The sequence below is a fragment of the Strongylocentrotus purpuratus genome, unplaced genomic scaffold (genome assembly GCF_000002235.5).
Source record: "Strongylocentrotus purpuratus isolate Spur 01 unplaced genomic scaffold, Spur_5.0 spur5_contig_812, whole genome shotgun sequence".
Lineage (NCBI taxonomy): Eukaryota > Metazoa > Echinodermata > Echinoidea > Camarodonta > Strongylocentrotidae > Strongylocentrotus > Strongylocentrotus purpuratus.
The window spans coordinates 962,122-974,761 of NW_022145516.1; the positions used below are offsets into that span (position 1 = coordinate 962,122).

The 12,640-nt window shown below is 39.4% G+C and overlaps 1 protein-coding gene across 1 annotated transcript; it reads right to left on the reverse strand.

Annotated features, from left to right (window-relative positions):
- Nucleotides 1-8,986: 8,986 nt before the first annotated feature.
- LOC105436917 lies at nt 8,987-9,433 on the reverse strand. The gene has a single exon (XM_011662969.1). It carries the CDS (start codon nt 9,431-9,433, stop codon nt 8,987-8,989), a length of 447 nt encoding a protein of 148 aa, XP_011661271.1.
- Between the last annotated feature and the right edge of the window lie 3,207 nt (nt 9,434-12,640).

Here is a 12,640-nt window from a genome sequence, read left to right on the forward strand (position 1 = left end):
CAGCCCCTGCGGTCATCACTCTTTAGTGAGAAATTTGAAAAGGGCACAATATTTTGGATGTCTTTTAAATAGAAGTTATATACTCAACAGTCAAATTTTAAATTAACGATAGGGCCGCTTCACAACTCTTATTTTGCCCTTCATTTGAATTCAGCTCATATCGACTCGCTTGTGCTTGTATTTGAACTCATGTTGGTAGTAATCATGGACAGGGGCGGCAATCCTGGGCCCAATATGGGGACACGTCTCCCAGGAAATTTAGAAATATAGCTAGAAAGAAATGTAGCGGAAAGAACGTATATATTGGGCTTAGGGATTTTCTATAATGCATAATTTCAGCATTCAACATTGCAAAATCTCGCTTGGTCGCTACGCCCCGGCCCCGGCCCTCGCCCGATAACACAAAACTATGACGCTCCCGGCCATGGTTGGTGTAATAGATCTTTTTTCCATTTCATTTCTACTAACCTAATTCTGTGCAATCACAATCATGATTGTTTCATTTTCCCTTTAAAGCAGGCGCGTAGCCAGGGGCGGTAGGGGCAGTAAGATGACATAGGACGAAAAAGGAGCAGACAAAGAAACATTTTTTATAATTCTGACAAATCGAGAACGGTACAACGAATCGTCTTCTTTCTCTAATAATTAAATGAAATGACAAAGCTTCCGCGCATCGCTAGGGAGGGGGACAACTGAATTCAGACAAGGTTCGGGAGTCGTATCGAGAATGGTACAAACAAATCATCTTCTTTCTCTAATAATTTAATAAAACGTCAACGTTTCCGCGCTTCGCGTGGGAGGGGAAAACTGAATTCAAACAAGGATTAAGAGTCGAGAATGGTACAAAGAATCGTCTCCTTTCCCTTATAATTGAATGAAACGTCAAAGCTTCCGCGCTTCGCGCAGGAGGGGGGGGGGGGCGGGAACTCAATTCAGACAATGATTAAGAGTCGAGAATGGTACAAAGAATCGTCTCCTTTCCCTTATAATTAAATGAAACGTCAAAGCTTCCGCGCTTCGCGCGGGAGAGGGGGGGGGGGGGGGCGGGAACTCAATTCAGACAAGGATTAAGAGTCGAGAACGGTACAACGAATCGTCTTCTTTCTCTCATAATTTAATGAAACGTCAAAGCTTCCGCGCTTCGCGCGGGGGTGAACTCAATTCAGACAAGGATAAAGAGTCGATGACGGTACAACGACTCATCTTCTTTCTCTAATTATTTAATGAAACGTCAACGTTTCCGCGCTTCGTGTGGGAGGGGGAAAACTGAATTCAAACAAGGATTAAGAGACGAGAATGGTAAAACGATTCGTCTTCTTCCTCTAATAATGTAATGAACCGTCAAAGCTTACGCGCTGCGCGCGGGCAAAGAAAACTTAATTCAGACAAGGATTAAGAGTCGAGAATGGTACAAAGAATCGTCTCCTTTCCCTTATAATTTAATGAAACGTCAAAGCTTCCGCGCTTCGCGCGGGAGGGAACTCAATTCAGACAAGGATTAAGAGTCGAGAACGGTACAACGAATCGTCTTTTTTCTCTAATAATTCAATGAAACGTCAAAGCTTCCGCGCATGACGCGCAGGAGGGGGGGGGGGGACTCAATTAAGACAAGGATAAAGAGTAGATGACGGTACAACGAATCGTCATTTTTCTCTATTAATTCAATGAAACGTCAAAGCTTCCGCGCTTCGCGCGGGAGGGGGGGGGGAACTCATTTCAGACAAGGATAAAGAGTCGATGACGGTACAACGAATCATCTTCTTTCTCTAATAATTTCATTAAACTATGAAAGGCCAAAGCTTCCGTGCTTCGCGCGGGAGGGAGGGGGTGATTTCAGTCAAGTAATAAGAGTCGAGAATGGTACAACAAATCTTGTTCTTTAATAATAAATGAAAGGGCAAAGCTTCCGCGCTTCGCGCAGGCGGGAGGAAACTGAATACAAACAAGGATTAAGAGTCGAGAACGGTACAACGAATCGTCATTTTTCTCTATTAATTCAATGAAACGTCAAAGCTTCCGCGCTTCGCGCGGGAGGGGGGGGGAACTCATTTCAGACAAGGATAAAGAGTCGATGACGGTACAACGAATCATCTTCTTTCTCTAATAATTTCATTAAACTATGAAAGGCCAAACTTCCGTGCTTCGCGCGGGAGGGGAGGGGGTGAATTCAGTCAAGTAATAAGAGTCGAGAATGGTACAACAAATCTTCTTTCTCTAATAATTAATGAAAGGGCAAAGGTCCCGCGCTTAGCGCGGGCGGGAGGAAACTGGATACAAACAAGGATTAAGAGTCGAGAATGGTACAACGAATTGTCTTCTTTCTCTAATAATTTAATGCAAGGTCAAAGCTTCCACGCTTCGCGCGAGACGGGGGGAACTGCATTCAAACAAGGATTAAGAGTCGAGAATGGAACAACGAATCATCTTCTTTCTCTAATAATTTCATTAAACTATAAATGGTCAAAGCTTCCGCGCTTTGCGCGTGAGGGGGAAAACTGAATTCAGACAAGGAATACGAGTCGAGAATGGTACAACAAATCGTCTTCTTTCTCTAATAATTAATGAAAGGTCAAAGCTTCCGCGCTTCGCGCATAATTGGGGGGGGGAGGGGGAGAGGGGGAGGGGACAGCGAGCTACCCGAATTTTTTTTTTTTTTTATATATCTTTTCTCGTTTATTTTGGTGATAAATAACACTTTCACAAAATACATATTATGCTCAAATTGTTGCTCGCTCGCTTCGCTCACTAGCCGAATTGTGAAACCAGAAAATTACTTTTTCGGATAAGCGCTATAGCACCCCCCCCCCCCCCGATGAAAATGTCAAAAATTGTAAAAACCGGTATGGTGCTTCTAATATGACCTTGAAAAAACGGTCGGCGCAATTTTCAAATTTCCGGCCCCCCCTATTGGAAAATCCTGGATCCGCGCCTGTATATGATATCAAAAACAAATCTCTAAATTACTCGAGAAAATCCAATCTGACTGTTGTAGACGAAGACGCGTAATCGAAAGCCGATAATCTGATGCACGCGACGGTACTTTCAATAGCGCTGCAAAAGCACTCAACACGGTGCAATGGGCATGGACAATAACTGTTATTACATCTGCGCGCTAGCGCGCACAAAGCACCGTAGCGGTGGCTCGCTAGCATGAACGTGGCTTTCAATCGATAGCACGCTCGCGTGCACATGGCACTATAACAATAGCGCGCTAGTAGTCTCATGGCAGGATAAGAGTTGTTATCACAACAAAATATTGCACCTGAAATGGAAAACATAAAGGCCCTTAGTAGTAAGTTCTTCTTTAAACATATAATACTGAAATATATATAGATATGTGAAACGTGGTGGCAAATTTCTAAAATATTTCTTGCCCAGTGTTTATAACAGATTTTGTTTGTCTTCTAAAGACACCGTATTGTTTCCATATGTGGGAGTTGTTATTTTTAGTGATTCACTGAGTGCACTTATTGCATTACAACAACAGAAGGACGAATCTTTTATTCTGGAAATTCTCACCATGACTACTCACTTAAAGAATAAAGGAGTTGATATATATGTAGAGTGGATACCTGGACATTGTGGAATAAAAGGGAACGAGATGGCGGATTTCCACGCAAAGGCCGCATTAGTAAAGAAAATAGAAGTCAATAATAATCTAAATATGTCAGAAATGAAAAGCTTAATTACTACAAGTTCCAAACTCCTTTGGCAAGAAAGGTGGAACAAAACCAACTCGTATTTGAAAACATATCAAAAAGATGTTAATAAACCATATATATGTTCATTAGAGAGACAACATTCAACAATAATTCATCGACTCCGCTTTGGAGTCCTTGGACTTAACCAGGATCTCCTCAGATTGGGAATTCATGCTACTGGTTTCTGTAATAGATGCCCCAGTGAAATAGAGACTGTAAAACATTTTTTAGTACATTGCCCTAACTATATTATAGAAAGGGCTATGTTTTTAACAGAAATTAACGAATCCCAACCTGAAAAAATTATGGAATACTTAAAAAAGAGTGAGTCCAGTATACAAATAGCTATTGTACGGTTCTTTCTCAGAACGAAACGGTTCCCTATCAGGAAGTAATACCTCCCTTGATGAACAGTAAAATATAATACAATATTATAAATATGCTAAATTACACTCAGTACATTAGAAATATAATAACATAATGTAATAAGAAAATACAATAACAACAGTAAAACATAATACAATATTATAAATATGTTAAATTACACTCAGTACATTAAAAATATAATAACATAATGTAATAAGAAAATAAAATAAGAATAGTAAAACATTATACAATATTATAATATGCTAAATTACACTCAGTACATTAAAAATATAATAACAATCATAATGTAATAAGAAAATAAAATAAGAACAGTAAAACATAATACGATATTATAAATATGTTAAATTACACTCAGTACATTAAAAATATAATAACATAATGTATTAAGAAAATAAAATAAGAAAAAGTAACAACAATGATAAAAGGTATGATAAGATTACTGAATATAGGAGCTTGTGTAGGTGCTATCTTATATACATATTTATGTATGGTGTGTATGTGATATAACAAATAATCTGCACGTACTGTTAAGAAACACCAACAAAGCCCATGAATGTTTTGCTTACGATATTATTTTACGATACTATCTTAAAAGATAGATAAATATAAAACGAAATAAATATTTTTTTTTTTTAATCCAAAATTGAGAGATATAACACGTGCCGTAAAGTAATTTGGCGACAATAGTCAAATCACTGACTAATCGCCAATAACTCAAAACACAACAAAAACAACAACATATGCATTTGTAATTTGATACTCCCGAGATGTACAAAAGTATTGTAAGGAATTTTGGTCAGTACTTCATGTATTCGGTTTTCCCCAAGATATGATGTGAATCAATTTGTATTTTGGTATAGACCTATACGCCTGAAATACATCGAAGTAGTACTGTTATTAAGTTTTGTGTAAATTAAATATTAGGTGAATACCTGTTAAATGTATAGGCATATTGTTAAGTGTCATCAGTATTAGTGATGTGAGTTGGTCTAGTGGTAATGTCCGTTCTCTCTGTCTACGTCTACAAACTGGCTCTGATAGGAACCAGGTTTGCGAAACTTAGTCACGTCTTTCGGATGGTGACGTTAACGGTCGGTCCCACACCCGAGTTATTTCGTATGGATACACGTTTGTTAAATAAAAATTAACACACACGCACACACACTTTTTTCCCCATAATTATTTATTTTGATTACATTCAATATCAAAACAATACAAATAACCCCCCCCCCCCCCCAATTGTTGTAAATGAGAGAAAGAAAGCAGTATGGCATAACCAAGTAGTCGAGAGATTGGTATGTGATAGAGGGAGAGAGACGCGGGGAGAGAAAGAGGGAGAGAGAGAGAGAGAGGGGTGAGAGAAAAGGTTGTAATAGAAGAATGAGAGAGGACGGGGGAGGAGTGACATGAATAGATCAATTGTGATGTTTTGAGCTATAAATCGGCTATGAAGTAGAGTTATAATTGGGAAATTGATCTAGATTAACTAAGCGACAGCAATTTAACAGGTGGAAAGAGATGAAAACAGAGAGAGAGAGAGAGAAAGGGGGAGTGAATAAGAGAGTAGGCAGGTATTGAAAAAGAAACAGTAGGAAAGTGGGAATGAGCAATAGTCCGGCAGCCATCTCGATATACCTTGTTTTAGGGTCTATAGTTGTTGTTTTTTGGATTATAGTTCCTTAGACCATCAATTTGAAGAATCCGATTGCTGACACTCTGTCAGCCTTGAGCAATTTGAGATATGTGACGTCACACAAAATGGCCGCCAAAATACCCTTTTTTACCAAAATTAATGATAACAAAATTGTTTACAGTATTTTGCTACATTAAATGTCAGTCAAATATCTTGATTTTTTTCTAGGATCATCACTAAATAAAAATTGACGATGTTGTATGATAAAAAATGGCATGTAAATTTGCATCATTCAGATTGGCGCCCTCTATAGACACGTTAACTTGCAAATTTTAAATGATGGCCAAATGCCAATTTCTAACATGAAATTAACATGTTTTATAAGTCAGACGCACTGAATACAATTAGTAAAAATTGTGCACCACATTTTGGTGTGATTTTTTTGTTATTTTGTACTTTAAAGGTAAAGATCAGTTTTGGAAACGCCCCCTCTCAAAAAATGAAATGGAAGCTCTTATCACCAATCATGTGAAAGAATATGTTTTGACTAATACGTGATGATACAAATTTTGCCGAGAAACCGCCTACTAATTGATATATTTGGTAAATTATTATATCTATTTAGACCTGATAGATATCGCGCACGTGTCGCGTAGTCCCATATACATCCTTCTGTGTACACTGCTTGTAACTTTACCAAGACTGGGCCAAATTTCTAATCGTTTTGATGATTCCAGAACCTTGCAGTACTTATAAGCTAGATGATCAACCTTTTCTGATCGATTCCACAACGTTTCTTTCACAATGCAATCGCATGACCATAACTGGTCTTTATCATTAATACTTGAAGAAAACAAGCTAGAATTTCATGCTCTCTGTCCCATAGATATGAGGTGCCATATGGTTATAAATGCCCGTTTTCAGTGACAGCATTCCGAAATGCATGTACCCTTTTCAATCCCAAAGTATGACCCAATAGTGTCGCATCCCCTCAACGCATGTCCTGCCAACATCGATGGAATGATATCTCCTAACTTGTGTACAGTAGCAGGAATGTCAATAACAGTTCGCTCTTTGATGACTCCATGATCATTGGCGTTCTAATTATTCATGTAGATAATGATGGACCCTAACCCTAACAGCCAGGACCCTAACATACCTTTTCTCATTAGCAGCAGTTTGAATCGCTTGCTGTACTATGATGTTGTCTGCTTCTTCATGTGTTATGGAAAGATCTTCCCTTGGCATGACATCGCTGCCTGGTATCACTTCAACAGATACCTCATCTTGACCGGTAATGACCAGTTTGTGCATTTGCGTATTTCTGAACACCTCATCATTCTGCAGAATCACGCATACCGGTATATGATGTCGGTCAACTGTAGTTTGTTGTCAGTAGTTTCTGGGAGGGAAGCAGTGAGGTGGGAAGACTCTTTTGAATGACTCTCGATTCGTCATGACTTCTAGAAACCCTGGTGGCACACCAACCAAAGATCATCAGATTTTAATCTAGAGTAGAGCACAACCATCAAACGGGCTGTACATGGTTGTTCAAGTGACACGTCAACCTTTGTCAAATTCTTCAAGTTCGCCTTTGACCTGGTGAAAGCTTCCATGACAAAATATTCTTGATATTGACATATCTTCAACTTGCCTGCAGTCCTATTACTCTAGAGTAGATCAACTTGGTGTCATAGACTTTCGAATCCTCTAATGTTAATTAAACTACACCCTCCAAGTGGTTGAAAACTTCACCTACCTCGGCTCCATGTATTAAGCAACCTCTCCCTTGATCTCGAGCACAACGTTCACATTGGCAATGCAGCAACCAAGATGGCTAGACACTCAAAGCAGGCCTGGAAGAACACTTTACTATAAACCACCAACACGAAAATGAAGATCTACCAGGCCTATGTGCTCAGCACTCTCCTGTATGGCAGTGAGTCGTGAACCCTGTATGCAAGTCAGGAGCGCCGTTTTAATTTTTTCCATTTCCGCTACTTGAGGCGAATCCTAGGCATCAAATGGCAGGACCACATTCCAAACAAGGATGTCCTCAAAAAGGAGGGATGATGACCATCTACGCTCTTCTATCACAACGACGGCTGAGATTGCTTGGTCATGTCAGTCGAATGGAAGACGGCCGCATTTCAAAAGACATCTTGTACGGAAAGTTAGCGACCAGAACCAGGACTGTTAGAAGACCTGGCCTTCGCTTCATGGATGTGTGCAAGAGGGATATGGAGGCCAGTGAAATCAACCCTACAAAATGGGAAGCCTATGCTTCAGACTGCCACACGTAAAATTTGTCTGCAGCAACTGCAACAGGACCTGCCTCTCTAGGATTTGACTGTTTAGTCATAGCAGGAGCTGCACAGCAAGAAACTCTTACTTGAAGCTGTTAAACAGAGGTACGATTGACGGTGTTCAAAGGGAAGGAGTTCCAGAGTCTTATTGTATCCGGGAAGAAGCTCTTTTAGACAAGCATTCAGGCAAAATGAACAATTATCTTCTTGGAATGCCCTCTGTGCAGGGATGTTGATGGAGTTAGGAAAGTATGTGGAAAGTCTTTCAGCGGGTTGTTGATACGAAAGATCATCACCACCTGAGCCTGTACCCTGCGTTTTTGTAATGTTGGCCACTTGAGCTGGTTCAGGATGGCTTCTACTTTGCTTGTCCTGCAGTGGTCATTGCAGTAGGAGCGGACATAGCGCCGTTGACCAATTTCAAGCTTCTTGATGATTGCTAATTGTTTGAGTGTTAGGGTCCCATATAATTATGATGATGGCATACTCCATGATTGGTTGAAGGCGAGTATCGTAGCACAATTATTCAATTTTTCTAGGACATGGTTGGATATTTCTTTGAAGAAAGGCACGGGTGGAGTTGGAGTATTTGCTGATAATGTTGATGTGTGGGTTCCAGCTGAGGTTTTTCTGCGACTCAACACCTCGATACTTTGCTATATTTTTGTCATCTAGGGTCTGTCCGTGAATTTGATGATGGATTTGCGTTTATTGGTGACATGTAGAACCTGACATTTATGTGGGATGAATTCCATCAGCCAATCGCCCTCAGCGTTGCAGTGAGTCAAGATCCTCTTGTAAACGTTAGGCGTCTTTCTATGTCTTGATGTTGCTGTATAGCATGCCATCGTCAGCAAAGAGCCTGACTGTTGGGTTTGGGGAGAGGTACGGTGGCAGATCATTGAGGAAGAGGAGAAACAGCATCTGGCCGATAACGCTGCATTGCGGGATGCCAGATGTTACCAGATGTTACTTGGCTGGTGTTGGAGATGGGTCCTTCCAGTAACACCTGCTGGGTCCTGTAACTCAGGAAGCCATAAAACCAAGCATGTGTGGGTTCCCAGATTCCATAGAATTGGAGCTTGTGTAACAGCTAGCCTTCCATGGGGAACCTTGTCAAATGCTTTGGAGAAACCAAGGAGTGTCATGTCCAATTGGTCTCTGGCATCGATGCCTTTGGCAAGGTCCAGGACAGCAAGGACAAGCTGTGAGACGCAGGATCGCTTCTTTCGAAAGCCATGTTGTGCATCAGACAAGATGTTGTGGCTTTCAAGGTGGATCATGTTGCTGCTAAGAACGATGTGCTTCAGTACTTCACAGGTTACTGACGTCCGAGAGACAGCTTTGTAGTTCTCTGGCTTGCTACGGTCACCTTTCTTGAAGATGGGATCAATATATAAAGCCATCTTCCATTTATCAGATATGCACGCTCTGGTTAAGGGAGGCTTGGAAGAATAGAGGGAACACAGGTGTCAGTTTGGTGGTCAGAAGTCTGGCTGGGATTTGGTCAGGACCAGTGGTTTTATGAACATCAAGCTCAGACAGGATCTTCAGAACCCCTGGTGGCGAGATATTAATGTGATCCATGGTTGGGTAGGGGCTTCGTCCTTTTGTCTCTCAGACTAGTCATATCTTCATTGCAGTTGAAGATGGATGAAAACTGATTACTTAAAATGTTCGCCTTTGAGAGGCTATCTGAGTAAGTAATTCCATTAGATTATTTCAATGGAGCCAACCCTGAAGCATTGCATCGCTTGCCGTTTATGAAACTCCAGAAACACTTTGGTTTACAGTTGGTGTCTGGGCTGACAATTTTTGTCAGGTACCCGTTGTAGACTTTCTTGGAAATTGTGTCATAGAATCCACCAGGTAACTTCTGTTAAAACTCATGCATCTGTCTGGTACCGATGCCAAATGCTTTATCATCTTTAACTGACGCTGGATCAATGCTGGTCTAAATAAAGCCTATGAATGGAACAATAATGTACCGTAAAATCACTTCTCACTGATTCTCTTGTAGATCTTGGTTTCTTTACATGTATCTTAATTTAGACCAAAAAATATGTAAGATAAATGCAGCACAATCGTAATTATTTCATGCATATAGCATATAATATGTGTTAAGCGTGACGTAGATCTAAGAAATTGGCATTTGACTGGCACACCTATTTTTATGCAAAATTAATATATTTATAGAGGGCGCTATTTCAAAATATGCAAATTAGCTTGTCATCTATGGCCGTGCAACATCACGAAACAATTTTTAGTGATGGTCCTAGAGAGATACAGACATTTGGCAGCCCAAAATTGTAGAAAAAGCCCTATTATATATTTATTATACATTTTTAGAGAAAAATCATGTACTTTGGCGGCCATTTTGTATGACGTCACATATCTTAAATTGCTCAAGGCTGACAGAGTGTCAGCAATCGGATTCGTCAAATAGAAGGTTTAGGCAATCATAATCCATTGAAAAAAAAACTATAGACCCTAAAACAAGGTTAGGCCAATAATCTGGATTTGGCTGCCGGACTACAAGCTAAAAATTGTTAATTATCTTCTGACCTATAACGTGCAGTAATAAAATGCAAAGGGACCTACAATTAGAAACATAAGCCGATAATTACCAAGCTCCTCCCTCGCTGTTTACTAAGATTGAGGTTGATCAGAACTAAAAAAGAAAGTAATTAAAATATGAAAATAAAATACTAATACTTTATTGTTTTGTTTAAATACTCACCATGAATTTGTTCGGGGAATCTAATTTGAATATTATTTGGGGAATCCAACCCGCTCTCTATAAACTAAAGCTTTCTCTCTCTCTCTCTACCTCTCCCTCTGACTCACACATTCTCTCTCTCTATCTCTCTCTCTTTCTATACCTCTCTTTCTTACTCTTTGAGCCAAACAAAGTGGGCAAACCGTTGGATGCGTGAGAAGAAAGAAACAGTGGTGTGATAAGGAGGTATAGAGGTAAACCTTATAGTCAGCCTTAATTGTATACATACATCAGACAATGTCTATTTAGTACACACCTTGGTTGTTGGGAACACACATGTTCCTTATTATACTCATCAGAATCCATCTTTTTGTATAATGTAAACAACAACATATTAAAGAGCGCATAAATCTAATACATCACATAAGCAAATCGCCTGCATTTGATTCCACGTTCATTGCTCTGTAAACAGTTTCGGAGGTACATAAAAGGTGTTCTCATGTAGTAGTCATGATAACATTTGAGATTTTCATTTGTCTTCCTTTCTATTTGTGCACTCATATCATCTAAATTTGGGGTAAGGCCTAAATGTAAAGGTGCATGGGAAACCCGTTCATATGAAACTCCATTGCGTGCCTACCTGAAAGCGAACAATGACAAATTCTGATATGCACAGCTTATCAGAATGAATAGATGAAAAGAATAAGATCACCTTTGACCTCCATATCATAAAGCATGCTCGACATGATTTGACACCCTGTTAGAATGTTGTAATACTCGGGTAAGCTATGAAGGTATGACGCAGTGGTTAGTGGGTGTGCTGTAGTACTGGGTATTTAGCAAGGCATGGAGCATAATGACAGTGCTTAGGTTTAATACTCTGTACGAGAGTGTATGTGACAGATAAGAAGTTTACAGTTTAAATTCTTCACTAGGATTTGCACTCGCACTGCACACTTGTTTTTCCTCTTTCGAAGTCGCATGTTAATTCAAATTTTGCGTGTTAAAAAGAAGAAAAAAGGAAGAAAAGAAGGAGAGAAAGACAAAATGTCGCTCTTATTATCTATCTCATGAACCCTCACAATTCTATTATTTTTCATAATAATGTTTCTCAATTCCATCTCTCTACTTACACACACACACACACACACACACACAAGCGAACACACATAACTTCCTTGTTCATATCATAGCAATTATTTATCTCTTTCATTTTGTATCATTCTATTGGAATTTAAATACAAACTTTTATATTTATCTTGTTGTTCTCTTCCGAGTCACTGGCCGTTATTTTGTCGTTGTGTGTTCGACGATTCATGTTCATGTCTGGCAACCCTCTGGTGAGCTTATAAGTCGTCAAGAGGAACTTGTGTTTAAAAAAGTATGCATACAATTTGTTAACACGTCCATTGAAAAGCAAGATTATTCGCATCCTATGACTAGCGCTAAAATGTTTTTTTAGGCCCAATCTTCATTAGACTTATCAATTACAAGTGACAAACTGCTGTAACAAAATTGTTTACAGCCAATTGACAAATGCAAGTGTTTCAGTAGCATATAATATTATCAGATTTCTACCTTGTCACTCATACGGCGATTGATGAAACAGGGTCCCAAATAGAAGCCTTCTGTTATTCATAATTATATCATTTTATTTTCAAAGTGCAACGGTGCCTATCACTTGTCATATTCTTTTTTTCTTGCTTGCCATTTCGTTTGCATTGTATGCATGCATATAATGTGAGTTGCTCTTGAAACTGTACATGCATATCACTGCCAAATGCGCATTAGTTTGAAGTTCGACGCTATGCAACTCGGTGCCATTTTGATTGCGTCTGAAGCACAAATTAGGAGTAGAAATTGATGAATTCTTCTTCTTCCAACAAAGTTGTCA

Bases quoted from the DNA above. Each gene is read 5' to 3' on its own strand.
- LOC105436917 (XM_011662969.1), bottom strand. From the start codon at position 9,433: ATGGCTTTATATATTGATCCCATCTTCAAGAAAGGTGACCGTAGCAAG.